Source organism: Phyllopteryx taeniolatus, chromosome 1 (genome assembly GCF_024500385.1).
Source record: "Phyllopteryx taeniolatus isolate TA_2022b chromosome 1, UOR_Ptae_1.2, whole genome shotgun sequence".
In the NCBI taxonomy this organism is placed as follows: domain Eukaryota; kingdom Metazoa; phylum Chordata; class Actinopteri; order Syngnathiformes; family Syngnathidae; genus Phyllopteryx; species Phyllopteryx taeniolatus.
In genome coordinates, this window is record NC_084502.1 from 20879048 (window position 1) to 20902537 (window position 23490).

At 41.9% G+C, this 23490-nt stretch overlaps 1 protein-coding gene across 4 annotated transcripts in view; it reads left to right on the plus strand.

Moving 5' to 3' along the window:
* Positions 1–5650: 5650 nt before the first annotated feature.
* Positions 5651–23490, plus strand: part of LOC133481141 (helicase ARIP4-like) — a 63276-nt gene continuing 45436 nt past the window's right edge. For 3 of the 4 annotated variants that reach the window (XM_061780170.1, XM_061780179.1, XM_061780219.1), the window contains exons 1-2: positions 5653–5874; positions 18794–18958. In XM_061780170.1, coding sequence (XP_061636154.1) covers positions 18829–18958 — 130 coding nt within the window. In that variant the 5' untranslated portion in view covers positions 5653–5874; positions 18794–18828. Of the gene's footprint in view, positions 5875–18793; positions 18959–23490 lie in introns of all 4 variants that reach the window. The other variant, XM_061780190.1, reaches the window with a different exon arrangement.

Sequence of the window (23490 nt, forward strand, 5' to 3'; positions counted from 1 at the left end):
TAGTTCTACAATGACACAACGTAGCTCCTTCTGACCTTCTCTGTACTTCTCCATCACCACTCTCAAGGCAAATAATGCATCTGTGGTACTCTTTCTAGGCATCAAACCATAATGTTGCTCGCAAATACTCACTTCTGTCCTGAGTCTAGCCTCCACTACTCTTTCCCATAACTTAATTGTGTGGCTCATCAACTTTATTCCTCTATAGTTCCCACAGCTCTGCACATCACTCTTGTTGCATTTCTCTTCTTAATCTTCTTCCCCAGCACCAGTCACACCACCATCCTATGCTGTCTAACCACATTCTCCCCTACACTACCTTACAGTCAGTAACCTCCTTCAGATTACATCGTCTGCACAAGATGTAATCCACCTGCGAGCTTCTATAACTCCGCTCTTGTAGGTCAACCTATGTTCCTGCCTTTTCTGGCAGAAAGTGTTCACTACAACCATTTGAATCCTTTTTGGTAAGATTACCACCATCTGTCCCTCCAAGTTCCTTTCCTGGATGCAAAACTTAACCAGCACTTCTTCATCACCCCTGTTTCCTTCAGAAACATGTCCATTACAATCTGCACCAAACACAACTCGCTCTCTGTCTGGAATGATGAGAATAACTTTGTCTTGCTCCTTCCAGAATTTCTCTTTCACCTCTAGGTCACATCCTATCTATGGGGCATCGCCACTAATTACACTATATACAACAACATAACCACACACCTTCAATTTCAGGTTTCAGCCTCATCATTCGATCTGACACTCGTTTCACCTCCAAGACATTCTTATCTAACTCTTCCTTGAAAAGAAAAACCCTACTCCATTTCTATTCCATTCTAAACCATGGTAAAATTATTTGAGCCCTGCCCCTAAACTTCTAGCCTTACTGCCTTTCCATCAGCTCTCCTGGACACACAATATATCTACCTTTCTCCTAACCATCATGTCAACCAACTCCGAGCTTTTTCTGCCATAGTCCCAACATTCAAAGTCCTCACTTTCAGTTCTAGGGTCTGTGCTTTCCTCTCCTCTTTTCTGCTTTGCACCTCTCCTTCGTCTTCGACCCACAGTAGCTGAATTTCCACCGGCGCCCTGTAGGGTGACGGCACTGGTTATCTCGGTTCAGGACCAATCCGGTATGGAATTCTTTGGATGAAGGCTCATATTTGTTTGGCAAAGTTTTAAGATGGAGGCCCTTCCTGATGCAACCCTCTGCATTTATCCGGGCTTAGGACCGTCCTACAATTTGCACTGGCTTGTGCCCCCCACAGGGCTGCATTAATAACATGCATAACGCATGTGTGAAAAATTGTAAATTGCTAAATTCATGGATAAGAATCATATTTATATTTTGAATGACAAACTAGGACTAAGAACACCAACAATATGAGGCTGGTTTATTTATACAAATGCATTTCAGAGTTGAATCACTCCACTGAATTGGGTGGATGGATGGACGGATGGATGGACGGACGGATGGACAGGGTACATTTGGGAATGCACTCCAAGCACATTCTGTACACACCGGACCGTTCGAAAACTCAGAGCATTGTTGGAATGTGCTGTTCGGTTATTCAGAGCACCATACTCTTGGAGTACCGGACCGCACTCTGGCCTCTCTGACTGGGGAGACATAGTGTCAGAGCGTCAGAAAGGACGAGCGTGGAAGCTGTTCAAGCAAGTCGTTCAAGCAGGGTTGTCGTTCATAAATTCAAAGAAAGGGAGCCTGCCCTGCCTCTCAGAACACTGCACTCTCACAGAAGAGTTAGGGCGTCAGATAGATAGATAGATAGATAGATAGATAGATAGATAGATAGATAGATAGATAGATAGATAGATAGATAGATAGATAGATAGATAGATAGATAGATAGATAGATAGATAGATAGATAGATAGATAGATAGATAGATAGATAGATAGATAGATAGATAGATAGATAGATAGATAGATAGATAGATAGATAGATAGATAGATAGATAGATAGATAGATAGATAGATAGATAGATAGATAGATAGATAGATAGATAGATAGATAGATAGATAGATAGATAGATAGATAGATAGATAGATAGATAGATAGATAGATAGATAGATAGATAGATAGATAGATAGATAGATAGATAGATAGATAGATAGATAGATAGATAGATAGATAGATAGATAGATAGATAGATAGATAGATAGATAGATAGATAGATAGATAGATAGATAGATAGATAGATAGATAGATAGATAGATAGATAGATAGATAGATAGATAGATAGATAGATAGATAGATAGATAGATAGATAGATAGATAGATAGATAGATAGATAGATAGATAGATAGATAGATAGATAGATAGATAGATAGATAGATAGATAGATAGATAGATAGATAGATAGATAGATAGATAGATAGATAGATAGATAGATAGATAGATAGATAGATAGATAGATAGATAGATAGATAGATAGATAGATAGATAGTGTGGACTTTCAAGATGAGGCGCTCCATCTAGTGCCCAAAGGTGGTCCACTCAGTTTACTATGTTGTAATTTCATGTCTCTTGCGTTTAAATTGCATTCAGTCAATTCATGTGCTTGGTGAGGTTCCAGAATGAGTTGAGAGAATATTGCTATTAACCAGGTGTTGGCATTTCTGGGTGGTTCAGTCTGACTTTTAAATGTCTACTATAGCTATATCATGGAGGATGAAAGCAGACATAGAGGAGGGAAAACAGAAGGCAGACTAAACCTAAACACTTTCAATTTCCTGAGCAGCCAGTGGTGTCCATCTCCTCTGTCGCTCCACGGATATTTAATCAATAGCACAGCGTTCAGATGGGAAAACATCCATACTTAAACTGCTCTGTCATTTAATGCAATTTTCTGCTCTCGTGCGTCTGGTTGCAGGCCTCCGATATGAATCGCTTGGTTCAGATGTATTGCAACGATAACGGGTTGAAAATCAGGAAAGGAAGAAGAAATCTGAGCAGAGAAGGAGTGAGAGAGCAGTTGAGCTGCAGATGGAAAATTAACTCCAAGAAAAAAGGAAATAACAATTATGGATTGTATCAATTAGTTGAGAATGTGTTTATATGGTTAGAAGGGGAATGGGATTATTAAATGAAAGCAGGCCTACAAGTACACAAGCAGGGGGAGAATGGGAGCAACAGAACTTTGACTAGTCGCCAGTCAGTCACAGACTACTTAAACAAAGAAGTATCAACATTCACATTCAATGTGGAAGGAAGTCGGTGCACCTGCAGAAAATCCTGTGACGCAGACACGGCAGCAACAACCAAAACAATGATTGTGAAAATCCCATTTTGACTTTATTTTGTTATGGAAACAATGAGTATTAATAAACACGGCTGGTGAATCCATTTAACATACTTGTTTATTTGAATAAAATAAGTCTGTAATACCGTACCTTATTATAAAAATCACTCAGTGCAAAACTAAAGAAAGTCAACGATGTGCCCTTGAGTTCAATTGACTTGCTTGAATTGCACGATTCGGCCTTAGGCAAATAACTGCATACGTTTTGACCACTAGATGGCAGCGTATGAATGCTAGAGCGAGAAAGTGGGGCTTGATAATGTGTGAAAGCAGGATGTTTCAGCATTATAGGTTACAGTATTATTATAACACCGACTGTTCAGTTGTATTTATTGTTGAATCTCTGTGTTGCCAATCATCTCCTTCCAGTGATGTTGTCTAAAAAAGTGACTTAAATCAAGAAGTCACAAATGTTGTCACAAAACTATGATGAAAACACTTTTTACTTTGATGAACAGATGAACCCTGTTTGTACTTTTATGAACAGATGAACCCTGTTGCAAGTGCAGTACAGGTAGAATGAGTCAAGGTGGTGTCACATCTTATTTGGCTCATTTATATGGCTTCATCGGTGCATGGATGTTGTCATATACTGCAGTTCCATTATTGGAGCCGGGAGGGCGCTTTGTGTCCTCTCTCTCCCCCCCTCCCCTCTCTGTTTTCAGCACCTGTCTTCAATCAGCCTCATCACCACCGGTGTATATAAGCCTGCCTGTTCCCGGAAATCCTCGTCTAAGTATTGCAGCCTCTCCTAACGCTACCACGGCCCGCCTGATGTCAAGTAAGCGATACAGTTCCTCGCTTCCCTTAACTCTTGTGTCTCCTCGTTCCCAGTGCTCCCCTGTATTCATGACCCACGTCATTCCTGCCACCAAGCCAGCCGCCTGCCAACACATCCAGGACCATCTCCATAACCTTTCCTCAGTAAACTGTTCATCATTTTACATCTGCCTACGCCTGCTGTTGGGTCCAGCTACTCCCCACACGTGACAGAATACTTAGGCCACTATGGACCCAGCAACTCCGGACCCTCTGAAGAACGCACTAACCCTCCAAGGCACCCACAGTGGACGACAGAACAAAAACCTGCAAGAAATCACCGAAACGCTCCACTCCAGCTACTCCCCACACATGACAGATGTATTATTTTATATTTCTGGACTATTGCGTTTAGTAGTCCGAAACATTAACGACAGTAGTAGTAGTGTGTGACAGATTACCTCCTTTTTAAAATCTTCTCGTAGCTGAAACCAAATTCAGAATTGCATGTGAATGCTGAGGGTTACTGATATAACTAATGAATTGCTGACCATATAGCGTTGGTTAAGCGGCAGCACGGTGTTTTGTGCTAAGCACATCTGCCTCACATGTTCAGGATTCAAATCTTGACTCTGGCCTTCCTGTGTGGAGTTTGCATGTTCTCCCCATGCGTGGGTTCCTCTCACATTTCAAAAACATCAAGACTAAATTGTCTATAGGTGTGCATGTGAGAATGAAGGGTTGTTTGTCAGTATGTGCCCTGCATTTGGCTGGTGACCAGTCCAAGGGTGTATCCCGCTTTTGGCCAAAGGCAGCTGGGATAAGTTGTATATCCTGGACTGTGCTGCAAAAATATTTTAAAAATAATATAATAATAATATAAAAAATATTTGTCTTATTTCTAGTCAAAACTAATCTGGTTATATTTAAGACTCATGTAAAAAGTCATATTTTTAGACCATTTTCAATTGTTTCAAGCTCATATTTACTGGAGTAAAGTAGTAAACCTTGCTCTACTGTCAAATTTTCCAACTTATTTTTTTCTACTTACATAAAGTAGCTTAAAACAAGTGAAAATTGTCTAAAAACAAGTTACTTTTTATGCGATGAGTCTTATTTTAGGTGAGATTTTGAGTTTTTGCAGCGTGATCACCAGCAAATCAGAGGGCACGCCTAAAAGAAACAAACGAACAAACAAAAAATAACCGTTCAAGCTATGGACAGTTTGGTCTTCAATGAACCTAACATGTATGTTTTGGCCTGTAGGGGGAAGCTGGAGTGTTGCTTAACATTCAGCAACATTCCACACAGGAAGCTAGGCCAGAGACAAGATTCGAACGAACCTAGAGGCAGACATGCTAACCGCGTTTTTTGCATGTAAAATACGGTTATTAACTAAACTAAGTGAGTCCCAACTGAATTGACAGTCAATATTGACTAGCTCTGATCACGCACGCACACAAAACGTGAACAACTACCAGATGCAGTGAATCCTGACAGGATACAACAATACGCAGGTTATTCCAATAAAAGTAACGGAAGCATTTGACAGCATGCAGCTCGGGTGGCATTGTTTGGTTGCCTGTGCACTTCCGGAACTTTCCTTGCAGTGTTTGAGTGGAGGGCAGGCAGGACGAGGGCTGCCCAGCCTCCTCTCGTAACAACCAACTGATGAATGACTGGAAGCCCACAAGCCTTCCAGCCCCGCGTGTCCGTACACTTGCACGCCTCGTCTTTGTTTACTCATCTTTTGTTTGGAACAGAATCGCAAATTGACCAGAAGCGGGAGGGCAGGTGAGAGACGTTTGGTGCTTTCAAGTGCTTCTTTTCGTCTTGTCGTGTGTGTGTGCGCGCGCGCGCGTGTTTGTGCGTGTGTGTGTGTGTGTTTGTGTGGACGGGAGGGTCTTTTAGGCTGCAGACAATAGCAGCTGCAACGTCGGCGCCCTCAGTCCACCATGCAATGGTGGAGTTCACCTTGTTTGTTATGAAACGAGCGAGCACGCTGCTTTTGTTGTCGTTTTCTTTTTTTCTTGTCAGTGCGCTTTGGGGTTTTCATAACAAGCTTGTGCATGCGCCTTTTCTTTTTTTTCTTTTATTTAATTTTTTCCTCCCTACTGTCTGTCTGCCAGGGTTACCTAACAGGCTCCCGAGGGCCCCAAAACACGACGTATACATCATGTCTAAGTTGGAGCCATTGTGTTGCTATAAATCGTCTTAGCGACTTTTTTGTTTGTTTGTTTTTCTTACTCAACTTGGATGTGGGTCAAACTTTTTTTTTTTTGCACATGTAGCCGACACTGCTTCATTCAGCTGGGACAGCAAGACATTTGACAATGAGCACTTTCCAGTTTCCGACTGTGCCCTTGACTATTTGAATTAAGTTTAGGGCAAACATTATGCGCTGTGATTCTGAGGTTTCATCATGGATAATGATTGTGGAGTTCAGCATGGTACACTAGTGGTTAGCACGTAGCCTCGCTATTCTTGAGGTTTGGGGTTTTAATCTAAGCTCCGTCCTACCTGTATAGAGTTTGCATGTTCTCCCTCACTTGTGTGGGTTTTCTCAGGGTAGTCCAGTTTCCTACCAAATTCCAAAACATCCATAGTAGGTTCATTGAAGTCTAAATCAGGAGTGAGAAATTATGGCCCACGGGCCACATGAGGTCCGCTTTCTTCTTTAACCTGGCCCACTGAGGGGCATTTACATCAAAGATCCTGTTACTCTTGTAATATATGTTGAATTATTTTAGCGGGTTTTTTTGTTTAAAAAAAATTATATATATATATTTAAGATTATTTTATCACACATAATTGGTTAATTTATTGTAAATAATAATGACAAAATATTTGAAATATAAAAATGTTTATACAGTGGTACCTCGGTTCTTGAATCCCCCCCATTCATGAAGAATTGGTTTTACAAACTAAAATGTTGAAGAAATACTGCCTCATTCACGCATTAAATACTTTGGTTCATGAAAAGTCTCGAACGCGGAAGGCTCAGATGTACTTTTTCTTGCGCCTTGTAAACATTGACTCCATATGCAATGGGTTGCAGGCATATTTGTTTTTCTTTGCTCAAAATTAGCCCTCAACATTGCTTTGGTTTTCGAACATAGTCTGGTAAATTTCACAACAATTCAGCTCTTTGTTACAGAACAGCAAGTTGTGCAAAAGGGACTGAAACAGGCAACAGTTGGACATGTTCATTCAAACCTTTAGAGAAGTCAAATTAAGTTTACCTGTAAAAGTTATTGTGGATTTTTTACGTTCACCCGAAAGCTGAATATAAATAAATACGTTTTCGTGCTTTTATTGTAAAAGGTTTTGAAGGGTACCAAAAGGACTGATTCATACCATGCCACTTTTTACCACCCTAGCACTGGGATCCCCCCTGTTGTGCTGCAGTATTTAAATTTTGGTTGAAAATAAATGGGATTTTAAACTCTGATTAAATGATGTGCGGGCGTTTCTTTGGCACCTCTTTCCCCTCGTCCTTAATCACGTCAGTGTGTTCCTGTTAAAAAGCTCAGCAGGCGTTTCAGTACAGGAAGAGAGTGTTAAAAGTACCACAGGACTGATGGATGAAGGATCTCAGGGAGGGTTTGCTTCTAACATCGTTTGAGATTTAATTGGCATAACGGGACATGACCGATTGATTGAAGGGGTTGCGTCATTTTCATAATGGAAGATCATGAGGTACTGAACATGAAGAAGCAAAGTGAATCTTCAACCTCTGAGTAAAGCAAAAAATATTTAAAAAAAAAAACCTGTGGAATGGAAGCAGGAGTGTCTGACCTGCGCCTCGTAAAACAAGAAGGGGAACGTCATCAATGTTGACTGGTGTTTTTGCTATTGAGCTTTAGCATCTAAGCTTCTTGTCTTAGACCAGAGGGGTGTAGCGCTGACCTCCACTCCTTCTCATCAATTAGTCATCCTTAGCAACAAACAATGTGGCAGTGGATGGGGCTACATTGAGCGTGAGCAAACATACTGGTACTTGTTTAGTCAACTATGACTAAGATCACAAGAATACCTGGGATTGTTTTTTTTTCCCCCCTGGTTGATTATTCTCCTGGTTCCAGTTCTGGTTGGTTGGTCTTGTGGATCCAGTTCCGTCTGGTGGGTTTCCTGTTCTCATTCCAGTTGGTTGCTCTTCCATTTCAGATTCCTGTTCCAGTAGGTTGGTTTTCTGGTTCTGTTTTTCAACTTCTTGTTGGTCTGCAACGTCTGCTGGGATAGGCTGACATAAGAACAGCTGCTATAGAAAATGGATGGATGCATGTCTAAAATAACCTACTATTTGACTAATGCCTGGATCAGACAACAAAACAAATTTGGTCTTTCACGATTCCACTATGTCAGACAACTGCCATAAAAGCTTGCCATATCTCGGTCAGACAGTGGCAACACTGCACGACATGTATTCCGATATCACTACATCCCATCTTTTACGATCACTGGGCTTTATCTTCTCAAATCATACACTGTCGGAGAGGCGGAACCAGAAACACGTATCAGCAGTTAACACGACCGGATGCACAATACGCAATCCCATTGGTCGATGTCAAGCTGCGCTGTCGGAGAGTTGTCGTTGATATTTCACACTACACAGAAGATATCCACACAGAAGACTTTTCATTGTGGCGTTGAAGGGCTATCGTAGGTCCAAATTGTTGGTCATGGATTAGGTCACATTACAAGAAGTTTTGTAATTGACAAAATATGTCTGGCCCAATCTGGGAAATGGGCTGCGATAGCTAATCGGGCCAATATCGGGGCTAAAATCCTGTTGTCTGATCTAGGCATAAGTTATGGTCATTTTTTTATTATTGTATAAAAATAGTTATTGTAATACCGAGTTATGAGGTGTGTGTGTGTTGTCTGCTTAATGAGATGTGTAATTTTTGTCTTGTCTACAATAAAACATGAATTACAGCTGTGGACCAGCAATTTTGTTTGCTGTCAGCATTTTTAAAGAATATTTCATGCATGCTCCCCTTCATAGACAAAGAAGCGAAAATAAGTAAAGCAGCCTACTGAGATACTGACAATTGGGACAAATTGAAGAATTTTACCTGCCTTTCAATTAAAGTCAGCAAATATCGGTGTTCCCGAAAGATTATCGATTTGCGATTATCCTCTGGCGTGGGGTGTATTATGATCAGCTCGGAAAACGTTAGGCCCAACCTTAAACCTGGTCATTATGTACGCTTGCAAATAATTGCAATATTCACAATTATTTTTGATTGATATTGGAATCACGATTCATAAAAAGGATTCTACATAAATTTCAAAACTTGTATTTATAGAACTACCAAAAGTCAACTTTAAATAAATCTTCTAATAACAACCAGAAATAAATTTGCAACAAGTAAAATCCTAAGAATGATAATTATTATTGTAGCATAGCAATAAAAAACAAATAATCTACATGCCCTGCTGTAAAACGAGTTTGGGCAAGCGTCGGACTCGGTGATCGTAACATGAAACGCAACGCAAGCCCATTAGGAAGCAACCTCCAGCTCTCACAGTTTTCAGACACAAATTGAGCAACCGGTTGTGTTGAGTGTTTGTGTAACTTGTTACACGAGTTATTTACCACACGCACAAACGGTCAAGCGTAGCGCAGCTCTCCAGAACAATATATAACTGAAGAGGTTTAGTCACGTTAAGCATCATTAAGTGATCATTGCAAACATAATGTTTTGCAGCATTTGGGTGCCAAAAATTCCAGATTATTCTAATATTGTTAAAGTGTTTTTTGGCTTGAAAAGGAACAAAATTGGTGTATAAGTCACGAGACGAGGAAATTAAAGCCATTTGCTAATTAAAGATTACTCAACGCAACAATAGAGTCATGATTTTATTTTCACACCTTTTTTTGTTTTAGCAATGAGTTGCTATTAGGAACAATGTACAAATGTTACATGGACAATTTCCTACGGTGGCACTGAACAGCAAATAACTAAACAGCGGCAAATTAAAAAACACAACAGCAAATAACTAATCACAATGACAAATAACTAAACTATCCATCCATAAATATTCCATACCGCTTATCCTCACTTGGGTCGCGGGGGTGCTGGAGCCTATCCCAGCTAACTCTGGGCGAGAGGCGGGGTACACCCTGAACTGGTCGCCAGCCAATCGCAGGGCACATACAAACAAACAACCCTCCGCACTCACATTCGCACCTACGAACAATTTAGAGTCTTCAATTAACCTACCACTAAGTTACTTTTTCAAGGTAACTGTGGCAACACTGGATATCTGAAATATATCATGTTTTTGGGATGTGGAAGGAAACCGAAGTACCCGGGGAAAAACCACGCAGGCACGGGAAGAACATGCAAACTCCACACAGGTGTAGCGTATATTAGTTGAATAAAAATGTAATTAATTTAGGAGAAAAGAATAAGATGGAAGCGACGCCTGCGTTACTTCCGGTTTAGCGTAATTTTAAATTACAGCGTTATAAATCAAGCTATTTTATCTAGAAAGGGGCACCATATCCCTTTTTGATGTATAAAACTTCAGGACAAAGTGACGACAAACCTTTTTATCTTCTGTCTCGTAATTTGAAGGTTGCTACATGAATTAGATCGAGATGATCAGTTTTTTTTTCTCTAACCCAAGCACACACAACAATGCATTTTCATTTCATTTGTTGTTGTGGTTTTTCATTTGCTCTTGTGTTTAGTTATTTGTTGCTGTGATTAGTTGTTTTTGTATTTTCTGTTGTGTTTAGTAATTTATTGTTGTGATTAGTTATTGGCTGTCATATTTTTTAATTTTCTGTTGTGTTTAGTTATTTGTTGTTGTGTTTTTTAATTTGCTGTTGTGTTTAGTTATTTGCTGTTGCGCTGTCCACTTCAGGGCCAGCGTAATTTCCTCTCTAAGATAGTTTCCATTTGAAGAAGAAACAACAAAATCTCCGTTTTCTTGCATCAGAGGAAATCACTTATTTTCTTGTCTATTGTTATAATGTATTGTTTTCTTTAATATTTCATTTTGATTGTTTCAGTCCATCCTCTTGCTAGTTTTTTTTTTTTTTTGTGGCAACAGGCAGGATCAGCCCCTTCTAAGGCAAATTCACACCTACTGGAGACCCTTCCCCTAGTGTGTCCCCTTATAACCCCAAACAACCCCCATGAACCCTAAGAGTAATCAGTGATTGGCTGGAGGGCTGCCAGTAAAGTCCAATCAGAGAGAATCTTTCCCCAAGGATTTCTGAGCCCTCCCCCACTGCCAAATGGCCTTGGAAGATTTGACTTGGTGTGCATGACTTTACCTGCTGCTCATTGTCGTCTTACACGATGCAGCTTTTTCTATTGAAAATCAACACGTTGACCTAATTTTGTATATTATTCTAAGGACAATTCATAATGTGTCAGCCTCTTTGCTTTATTTAAAGGCAGACAGAACCATTGGTTTATTTTGACACACATATGAGGCGTTTGTATGGATTAGATGACACCCGGGTGGGGCTGGCCTGAGGTTTCATCTATTTAAAAACATCCTTTGAGGCAAGTCGATGCAGGTCAGCATTTTTCACTGATCCAGGTCATGGGCGTGCATGTGTGTATGTGCCTTGCTGTTTAATGCAGGTTAGTACTATATGAATGTGTACGATTTACAGGTTCAAAAGTAAAAGTATTTGAAGGGCTATTTATGGTTTCAAAATAGACACAGTAGGCTGCGGGTTTATTTACATTGTCAAGGACAGGTACTTTTAACATTTTTACATTGGCTTTGGACCAATGTAGAAAAATGTGCTTAAGACATCTGTAGTAAAACGAAAGACATTTTCAAATGTACCCTGCGATTGGCTGGCGACCAATTCAGGGTGCACCCCGCCTCTTGCCCGAAGATAACTGGGATAGGCTCCAGCACGCCTGCGAGCCTGCGATTTTCAAATGTAACGTTGGATAGTGCAGTTGTTCACAATCTGGTTTAATTCATTCTTGCAATGCACTCCATTTTCTATTCTATTCAACCCACATGTATGGGAAAGCCCTCAGTGAAATCATGAAACAAAACCTATATTGGTTTTGAAGTAATTGTATTTTGTAAAAACATTCAGATGGACTCTTGTTGTTTATTAACCACATTTAAACATAATAAAAAAATCCTTCAAGCGTTCGAGCCTGCACTGTCAATTCTTACTGTGGGTCACAGAGCTAAAGTGAATCTTATTTTTGGTGGAAGCATGGTTTTACTATTACCTCTTTACTTTTCACTTCTTTCTACATTTCCATCTTCTTCTAACTTGAAAAAGATTTCTTTCACGTTTGTCGGTTTCGCTTTGCAGTCCAATTTAGAATAACCACGATTTAAGATACTTTTTTACTCCAGTCATGTGTCCTCCCTGCCAACTTTACTTTAGCATGGCACACTGTCTTTCGTTAAGTTTGGTGAAGATTATTTTGGTTTGTTTTAGCTTGGTTGGATTTAGTCTGGGATGTTTGAGGAGTCTTATTTAGATTATTTAGTTGAGTTTAGTCTATTATAGTAGTGCTAGGTATAGTGTGTTTGATTTGATCTTGGTTCAGTGTACTGTAACACATGTTGGGTGGGATATTAGAGTAGAAGTACATGGCTACATTGGTTTAGTTTGAGTTCAGTTAACTTCACTTTCGTTTGTCTTGGTTGAGTGTAGTTTACTGGGAAGTTAGTGGAAGCATGTAGTGATAGAAACATTCAGTTAAGACTACTTGTATTGTTTAGATTATTGAATTGCTGTTTGTGAAGCTTGTTTCATTTAGTTTGGTTTTGATTTTATTCAGAGTGTAATAATAAGGTACTTTGTACATGATTTGGCCTGTGAAGACGATGTAGAGGTGTAACCAACATGAAAACCTGAAAGTGGTTTATGAGAGGGATAACAAGCACATTTCCTGGTACATTTGACTTTGCCAGGATCCAACTTGGAGAATTTTTACAGGACACTTTGGGATGTTAGAGAAAGCAAATGTAAATAAAATGACTTTAAGAGGATGGCAATTACAGCATGTCCTTGTGTCTTGGCACACACCTTATATAACTATTTTTTAGTAAGCTGAAGCTGACATTATTAGCCAGATCTTATGTAAGGAGTCTTATGCAAGCAGCTGTGTTCACAAACCCCCTGAATCATTTCTTTTATTTCTCTCCTCCCTTCTCTTTTATGCTGTCACCTTGTTTGCTCAGAAGCCGCACAAGTCTTTCTTTTTTTCAATAACTCTTCAATAAGTAACTTAATTAGTAACATTTATAGAATTTCACCAACAGTCTGGAGCCTCAATGTTCCCAATGTTCAACAGGAACCAAAGTGTGCCACAAAATGTTACTGGGATTTAAAAAGAAATACATGATCCGTCATTAGTTGTAGACATGCATTACCGAAATGAACTTTAACCAATTGTGTAATATTTAAAGAATGGCAACTGATGTTAATTTTTAATTAGGTATCACCTTTTGAGTATTCATTAGTTAATTGATTAATCCAGACTGACTACCGTATTCCTGCATGGTGTGAATGTACAGTGAGTGGTCAGCATTTCTGTAGAGGTGCAACAATTAATCAGTTAATCCTAATCAATTATCAAATGAATCGACAACTATTTTCTGGTGCATTGCCGCCGGAGAAATTACTGTCCCAAAACTATGCGCCCTGTGCGACGCTCCGAAATTGCGCGACCCCTGGCCGATCGTCAGTGGGGTGGTTGTATTAAGTTTGATAAATTCTGAATGAACTACCGTTATTTCTTTTTAATGACGAATATTGAGTAAAAAAAAAAAAAATGATATACAGTATTTTCTAAAATACTTTGCCATTTACCAAAATACTTTTGTTAAAAGTGTTCTCTTTAATAAAATACTGTTGTCTAATAATGATTACCCATGTATTATATTGTCGTTCTAATGGTAGTCAAATGGGATTTTTGATGCTTTAACCTAAATTTTAATTGCAAAGTCAACTGTTATCGCAGCCTTGTACTGTTGGGGAAAAAAAAGCCATCTATTTTTGGTTCTCTGGCACCTCCCCCACTTTCCCATGGCAGTGTGTTTTTTTTTAGGACAGCAGACAGACAGGCCAGACTGCTCCTCTCTCACCCCAGCTTCTCCATCACAACCCTACCCCCACACTGCTTCTTCTTGCAGCTCTGTAGACTCTCTACTCTGACCTCATACATGAGACCACATCTGACCCCGCAACACTCACCGTAAAGTCCTTGGAAGATCTAATTCAGATTTTAATTCAGAAAACTGTACTGGCAAATTTTTAGATAACCACCATACAAGTTGCTGTCCTTTTTGTCCTCATTAGGGTGAGGTGTGGAGCCTATCCCACCTTATTTTGGGCCAGAGGCAATGTGAACCCTGGACTGGTCGCCAGCCAATTGCAGGGCACCACTGCTAATACTGTAAAATTCGGCCCACTCCTCATTCCACAATACTGAAGTGTAAAAACAATAAAACACATGTTTTATCTTTAACCATATGGCATAATCCGGCTTCAAACAAAAAACAAAACATTCACCATAATAATTATGTCATATCAGGCAGTATATTGAGTGATTTGAGATAGTTCAAAATGGGATCACAAATGACAAAGAACTTATTCTCCGTTTGACTCCAGATGGCACCTGACTGTATCAGGGGCTTGAAGCCAGGAAAGTACTGCCGAGTACTAATGGCAGACACAGGGAAGAGCAAAGCCGCATTCTAATTTGGGCCTCTGTAGTAGTAGTAGTAGTAGTGCAGTAGTAGTAAACGCAGTCTAGGATTATACCGTTCCAAATAAAAGACGATATATCGATATACTAAAACAATGATTTGGAGAGGTATAAAGGAAGGCATTGAACAGATAAAGGAATTTGGGGAGTATATTCATTTTAATACAGTTGACTTCCCTGCCAAAGAGAAATAGTTTTCCATTTTTCCAAATCTAATTAATTTTTTTTCTGACAGATTAGAGAAATTTGCCTGGTGAAGTGTAGCGAAGATGATAGAAGAAGATAGAAGATTTGAAGAGATAACGAGTGTGGAGGACTTTAAATACTTGGGGTCAACAGTCCAGAGCAATGGTGAGTGTGGTAAGGATGTGAAGAAACGGGTCCAAGCAGGTTGGAACGGGTGGAGGAAGGTATCAGGTGTGTTGTGCGACAGAAGAGTCTCTGCTAGGATGAAGGGCAAAGTTTGTAAAACAGTGGTGAGGCCAGCCGGATTAGAGACAGCGTCACTGAAGAGACAACAGGAAGCAGAGCTGGAGGTGACGGAAATGAAGATGTTGAGGTTCTCTCAAGGAGTGACCAGGTTGGATAAATTTAGAAATGACAAAGTTAGAGAGAACAGACTTCGATGGTTTGAACACGTCCAGAGGAGACATAGTGAGTATATTGACAGAGAGCTAGAGGAAGACCAAAGAGAAGGTTGATGGATGTAGTGAGGGAAGACTTGAGGGCAGTTGGTGTTTGAGAGGAGGATGCAGCAGATAGCCTTGCATGGAAAAGGATGACACTCTGTTGCGACCCCTAACGGGACAAGCCGAAAGGAAAAGAAGAATTGCTCACTACGTGCAGCAAAGGAGTTGCAGAGGTTATTGAAATAGTTTTATGAAAAAAAAAGAAATCCAGGAAAATTGGGTGAAATTTCAAAATTGAAGTTGTTGTCACAACCGGAAGCCCAAAAGACAGGCAGCTGTACCTTAACCACATGTGATGTGTTGCATTTTTGCATCTTTTTGGCTCTTGTGAATGACTATGTATTACATAACAATGTTTGCCCAAGTAAGTTCCCAACATTCATCTTCCGTTTCGCTTATCCTCACTAGGGTCGCGGGCGTGCTGGAGCCTATCCCAGCTATCCTTGGGCGAGAGGTGGGGTACACCCTGAACTGAAATGTTTTAAGTGATTCATTCAATAGCAAGATTATACAAATTGGAAAACAGGAATTTTTCCTCTCTCAGTGAGGTTTTACTATACTGTACTTTCTTGGAACAACATACCCCGGGTTGAGAGTCGAGTGCACCCACTGCTGGGCTATTAGCCCGGCGTGCTTGGTCAGCGACCAGCAGCCTGTTTCCAAGGATTCCGAGAACTGACGTTTGGCACCGTGCGAGCTGTAATTGCTCGCTCTGCCTACTGTCCATGCTATGTCCAAACTCTATGCTATACATACCCTTTAAACTCTAGTAGCCTATCAAAATTATAACATTTTTATCCAAACTCTGAGCTGACCGTGACTCTATTTATAAAAAAAAAAAAAAAAAAAACCCACACATTTTGAATGGAGCCAGCATTAGTGGTTTATATGGCTGTCAAACCTTGGGGCAAACTCTGAAGCGCTTCTCGAATCGGTCACGTGGTACCGCCGGCCAGCGAGACTTCAGCGTCGTCATTTCCGCTCGCTCCTCTAAATGAAGCAAGCCTCAATATGCGCTTTGCGGAAACGTCCCTTCCATTACACAACAAGCCCCGAAGACTCGGCACATATCGTAACTTCACTACTTTTTGCACTACACACAAACACAACAGGAGACCCTTTCTGTGTGGTATTTTCAGTCCCAATAGTTAATAATAGTTCATTTTCGTTATGTTACAGCATGACTAATATGCACATGCATTTTTTTGTAGCAGTTGGAAGTACACAAAAGAAGACATTTTCTTTAAAGTCTTCCCAGCCATATTTATGTGCCGCCACTGCCTGCCATGTTATGTTACATAAGAACTTATATAGATGATTTAAAGTTGTGTGTGTGTTCTTCCCAACAGTGCTTCTTAGTCTATGGTAGTAGGAGCACTGCTGCCTCAAAACTCTTTCTTTGTGGAGGCAAAAGCTAACAGAGGTAGAGAAGCGTGAAAATTCACTCTGATGGGGTCTTAATATATAAATTTCCTGGATGAATAGATAATATGCATATTTTCAAAGAGTTAAACTCATTAAATTTTAATCAGATCAATGTCACTGTTGCAATATAGACAAAGACAGTTTGGTAAACATTTTAGCGTGATTTAATAACAACAATACCTTTTGATATCTTTTCTTGCAGCCACTTACTGAACAAGCTAATTCCAGTGTTGGCGCTAACATTAACGCTGGTGCCCGTGCTCACTCCATTCATCCAGTAGAACCTTTGTGTGGTCTGTTTTGTGCACTGGGAACAGAAAAGTGCCTTCCGTGCAAAGTTAGTACCAAACAATTCCTTGCAGCGGGAAGAAATAAGATTTTGAGCGAACCATGGGATCAAAGGCAAGCCCCAGTGATAAGAAAGAACTTTCTTATTTTGTTGCAGTGTGTCAATTCGTGCTATTTGCGCGTCACACTCGATTGCAATAAGCAGAGGTGTAATTGGGGCATGAGGACATGATGAATGGGTTCCTTCTAATACGTTTACGCATGTGCATGGTTGGAAACATTCCTTTGTAGAATTCAGCATTGTAAGACAATGTCTTCCCAGGGAGAACAAGTGGATGTGCTACGTATAAAGGGCGCAGCTGCCGTCTGTGTTGTTTTGCAGGTAACCATAGTTTTCCTCTTTAGTTGCTTGTGGTAAATATAGCATGTTGTTTGGTTACTGGGTGAGACATGATCATTCATGAGGAGTCTAACAGGATTGCCTAACAGCATTTTACTGTCGTTCTTTATTTAAGTCAGCAGTGTCCAAAATCTGGGCTGGGGGCCATTTTTGGCCTGCAGCCTGTGTTTTGTTGTCTCGAAACATATTTCACAATTAAATTAAACATGGCCAGAATCAGAACACAACAAACGAGTACTCCAGCCACACTGGGCAAAGAAAAAAAACAAAGAAAGAAGTTTAATGTCTAGTTCGGTTGGATTCATGAGGTTGATTAAAAAATTTACCGTCAGACAAATTGCCTGGATTTGTCAGTTATGTAACTGATTGTGTAATGTTATGCAAGGTGTTCTGACAGGTGAAATTGCTGTGTCTTTGTCCAATATTTCAGTGGGAGTGTGTTTGATTTAAAGCGCGTTTCTTTTTTTGCTTGGAAAACTGCAGTAGATGGAAGAAGCCTCTATTAATACCATCCATCCATTCCTTTTCTGTACCGCTTATCCTCACAAGGGTCGCGGGGGTGCTGGAGCCTATCCCAGCTATCTTCGGGCGAGAGGCGGGGTACACCCTGAAATGGTCGCTAGCCAATTACAGGGCACATACTTGTATACAAAAAACCATTCGCACTCACCTTCACATTTTTTTTTTAAATCTGGTGTTTAATCAGGTGTCTTGACTTCCTTACAACAGCAAGCAGCCACACAAACATGACATGACCAGGAGAATATTTGTTGTTTAAATATTATTACAGTTGCTTGTGACGTTTTAAAATGAATAACAGACATTTTTGTGCATTGACACTGTAGAAGAAAGAAGCACATTTAACAGTATGAGAGTTGTTTCCTTGTTGTGTAGCTGACTTGAATACCCTGAATTCTATTTACATTTGTATATCAGCATTGTCTTAGAGGCTTTCTTTGCTGTAAAACAAAGATTACAACCACAGTATTGAGAAAAGCCTCAGAGAGTCATTATCCTTCAGCTGAGAGCTTTTAAAGTGCCCAAGAAACAAGAGCACCTCGCCTCCGTTATTATCTTATCTGTGCCCAATCACTGTGCAGCTTGTGTGCAGAATACTGTTCATCACATTTGATGGATGGATGGATGGATGCAGAGAAACAGACGGCCAATCATATGCTGCCTTCTTTCAGGACATCTTGCGGGCATGCTGAGGTAGCACAACAGGATGTCTGATGAAGAGTATCAGCAGCAGCTGAATGTGAGCAAAGGCCTACCAGAAATGTGCTACATCACCGATGAAGAGGCAGAGTACGATGGAGATGATGATGATGATGATGAAGACGAGGAGATACTTGGTGAGTACAAGATGTTACTCTAATTTTCAATGTCCCTAAACTGGTGGCAATGTAATACTAAAGCGAGACAAATAAAACCTTTTTTTCCACATAAAAGCCACTTATAGCTAGAGATGTCCCAATCCAACTTTTTCACTTTCGATCCAATACGGATATTGCAGCCTTGTGTTTTGGCCAATGATGACGACAAACAATGGACTCAGTTTTCCCTTGCCCGGACGCGGGTCACCGGGGCCCCCCACTGGAGCCAGGCCTGGAGGTGGGGCTCGAAGGCGAGCGTCTGGTGGCCGGGCCCGCACCCATGGGGCCCGGCCGGGCACAACCCAAAAGTGTAACGTGGGTCCCCCTTCCCATGGGCTCACCATCTGTGGGAGGGGCCATAGGGGTCGGGTGCAGTGCGAGCTGGGCGGTGGCCGAAGGCGGGGACCTTGGCGATCCGATCCCCGGCTACAGAAGCTGGCTCTAGGGACGTGGAATGTCACCTCTCTGGCAGGGAAGGTTAGAGAAGTTCCGACTAGATATAGTCGCACTCGCCTCCACACACGGCTTGGGCTCTGGTACCAGTCCTCTTGAGAGGGGTTGGACTCTCTTCCACTCTGAAGTTGCCCACGGTGAGAGGCCCCAAGGAGGTGTGGGTATACTTATTGCCCCCTGGCTCGGCGCCTGTACGTTGGGGTTTACCCCGGTGGATGAGAGGGTAGCCTCCCTCCGCCTTCGGGTGGGGGGACGGGTCCTGACTGTTGTTTGTGCCTATGCACCAAACAGCAGTTCAGAGTACCCCCCCCCCCCCCCCGATAAGAACCCGAGTGGTGTTCTGTTATTGGAGTTCGGTGAGGCCATGGAGAAAGATTTCCGGATGGCTTCGAGGAAATTCTGGTCCACCATCCAGCGTCTCAGGAGGGGGAATACTTAGAAGACCTTCTCAACTCCACCGACACGCCTTCCCATGAGGAAGCAGAGTCTGGGTTCTCTGAGGCGGGCTCTCCTATCTCTGGGGTTGAGGTCACAGAGGTGGTTAAAAAGCTCCTCGGTGGCAAGGCCCCGGGGGTGGATGAGATTCTCCCGGAGTTTCTAAAGGCTCTGGATGTTGTGGGGCTGTCGTGGTTGACACGCCTCTGCAACATCGCGTGGACATCGGGGACATTGCCTCTGGATTGGCAGACTGGGGTGGTGTGTTCCAACTACAGGGCGATCACACTCCTCATCCTCCCTGGTAAGGTCTACTCAGGGGTGCTGGAGAGGAGGGTCCGTCGGGAAGTCAAATCTCAGATCCAGGAGGAGGAGTGTGGTTTCCGTCCTGGCTGTGTAACAGTGGACCAGCTCTACACCCTCGGCAGGGTCCTCGAGGGTGAATGGGAGTTCGCCCAACCAGTTTACATGTGTTTTGTGGACTTGGGGAAGGCGTTCGACCATGTCCCTCTGGGTGTCCTGTAGGGGGTATCCTGTGGGGGGTGCTTTGGGAGTATGGGGTACCAAACCCCCTGATATGGGCTGTTCGGTCCCTGTACGACCGGAGTCAGAGTTTGGTCCGCATATCCGGCAGCAAGTCGGACTCGTTTCCGGTGAGGGTTGGACTCCGCCAAGGCTGCCCTTTGTCACCGATTCTGTTCATAACTTTTATGGACAGAATTTCTAGGCGCAGCCAAGGTGTAGAGGGGGTCTGGTTTGGTGGCCTCAGTATTGCATTACCGTATTACAGCCCAAGCTGTGTGTGGAGGCGAGCCCGACTATATCTAGTCAGAACTTCTCGACCTCACACACCAGCTCAGGCTCCTTCCCTGCCAGAGAGGTGACATTCCACGTACCTAGAGCCAGCTTCTGTAGCCGGGGATCGGATTGCCAAGGTCCCTGCCTTCAGCCACCGCCCAGCTCACACTGCACCCGACCCCTACACATGGATGGAGTGGGGATCTTCTTCTCTTGTCCCTGTGTTTGCTGTTCCGGTGTCTGTGGCGGCGGGACTTTTTTCACTCCTTTCTGAGCTCGAGGTGGAGGGGAACCACAAGGCCGACCTCCTGGGGAGTATTGGTGGTGTGATGGTGACTCACCGATGTTCCGTGGGTGCTGGAGCGGTGCCAGCTGGCACCCGTCCGGGTCCCCCGCTCTAGCTGTTGGTGGGGTGCCATTGGGTGCCTACGGCCCCTACTGGGTGGCCAGTTGTCGGGGCGCCTCGGTGGGGCCGGCGGACCGCCCTGGGTCCCTCGGTGTGGGACGTGTCCCGTCCACCGGACTGCTCTCGGGTGGTCCCCTGGGCCTGTTTCCGCCCCTCGATTGATTGGGTGGGGTCCCCAGCCTCGGCGGTGCAGGCACTGCAATTACAGTATACTTCTGTCAGTCTTTGTGCATGTAAAACGATGTCAATTCACTTGCATGTATCTGCAGGCACACACCCCTGGGACTCTTTCACTGGGTGTGGGGCCACACACTTATCGCGACAAATAACTCATGAATATGCAACTCACTTGGGTATCCTCTCACTCACACTCTCGTCCTGTAGACTTTACTAATTTACAAACACTTCAGTTGTACAGCCGGGTTCACGACCCTTGTCCTGCATGCTTCTTCTCCTGTCCTTGTCCTGTTCTATCTTGTCCTGTCCTTCCCTCACAGGGTGTAGCACTACAGCCCCATACAACACTCATATCCAATGTTTCATTGTTGTAGATATGTAATGATTCACTTTTCTCATCCTGTTTACAATTAGCGCATTGTCTTTTGTCTTTGTTTCGTTCTCCCTTCTAGAAACTTTGTTCTGTTCGACTGATCGACTCTGATTCTCAATAAACTTCAATTATAATACTAACAAACCACAGCGGAAGCTTAAAAACTCCACTGTGACACAGTAAAACTGTTCCGCCATAAAAGGGATATAGATCTTCCATTCTGCTTGACCTAACAGCCGAACAGGACAAAAAAAAGGAAATTATGTCAAGAACATTACCATGGGACAGTTATTGCAGTATTATATGTAATAGGACAAAAATAATTCTGCATACTTTTCAATTGCACAACATAATCATTACTCTATAATTATAATCATTAATAAATTATGGCTTCTACTTTTTTTGTTATTTTAATGTAATTATTGGATCAACCTTGAAATGGTGGACGCATTTGCAGCCAAATGTCTTCTCTTGCATGCCTTTTTTGTATTTCCTGTATGCACGATTGCTGCCTAAACAATGCAAGTTTCCCCATTGTGGAATTCATAAAGGTTATCTTCTGTGTGTGTGTACAACCCCAATTCCAATGAAGTTGGGACATTGTGTCAAACAAATAAAAACTGAATACAATGATTTGCAAATCATGTTCAACCTATATTTAATTGAATACACTACAAGGACAAGATATTTCATGTTCAAACTGATAAACTTTATTGTTTTTAGCAAATAATCATTAACTTGGAATTTTATGGCTGCAACACGTTCCAAAAAAGCTGGGAGACAGGTCTGAACTGCAGGCAGGCCAGTCTAGTACCCGCACTCTTTTACTACGAAGCCACGCTGTTGTCCATGAAAAAGACGTTGCTTGGATGGCAGCATATGTTTCTCCAAAACCTGTATGTACCTTTCAGCATTAATGGTGCCTTCACGAATGTGTAAATTACCAATGCCATTGGCACTACCATCACAGATGCTGGCTTTTGAATTTTGCCTCCATAACAGTTCGGATTTCCTCTTCGACCCGGAGGACACGACTTCCACAATTTCCAAAAACAATTTGAAATGTGGAGTCGTCTGACCACAGAACACTTTTCCACTTTGCATCAGTCCATCTTAGATGAGCTCGGGCCCAGAGAAGCCGGCGGCGTTTCTGGGTGTTGTTGATAAATGGCTTTTGCTTTGCATACTAGAGTTTCAAGTTGCACTTACGGATGAAGCGCCGATCTGTATTTGCTGACATTGGTTTTCTGAAGTGTTTCTGAGCCCATGTGGTGATATCCTTTACACATTGATGTCGGTTTTTGACGCAGTTGCCGCTTCAGGGATCGAAGGTCATGGGCATTCAATGTTGGTTTTCAGCCTTGCCGCTTCCATGCAGTGATTTCTCCAGATTCTCTGAACCTTGATAATATTATGGACCGTAGATGATGAAATCCCTAAATTCCTTGCAATTGTACGTTGAGGAACATTGTCATTAAACTGTTCAACTATTTTCTCACGCACTTGTTAACAAAGAGGTGAACCTCGCCCCATCTTTGCTTGTAAATGACTGAGCAATTCAGAGAAGCTCCTTTTATAACCAATCATGGCACCCACCTGTTCCCAATTAGCCTGTTCACCTGTGGAATGTTCCAAACAGGTCTTTGATGAGCATTCCTCAACTTTCTCAGTCTTTTTTGCCAGCTGTCCCATCTTTTTTGGAACATGTTGCAGCCATAAAACTCAAAGTTAATGATTATTTTCTCAAAAAAAAAAAGGTTTATCAGTTTGAACATTAAATGTCTTTTCTTTGTAGTGTATTCAATTAAATATAGGTTGAGCATGATTTGCAAATCATTGTATTCTGTTTTTATTTATGTTCAACACAAC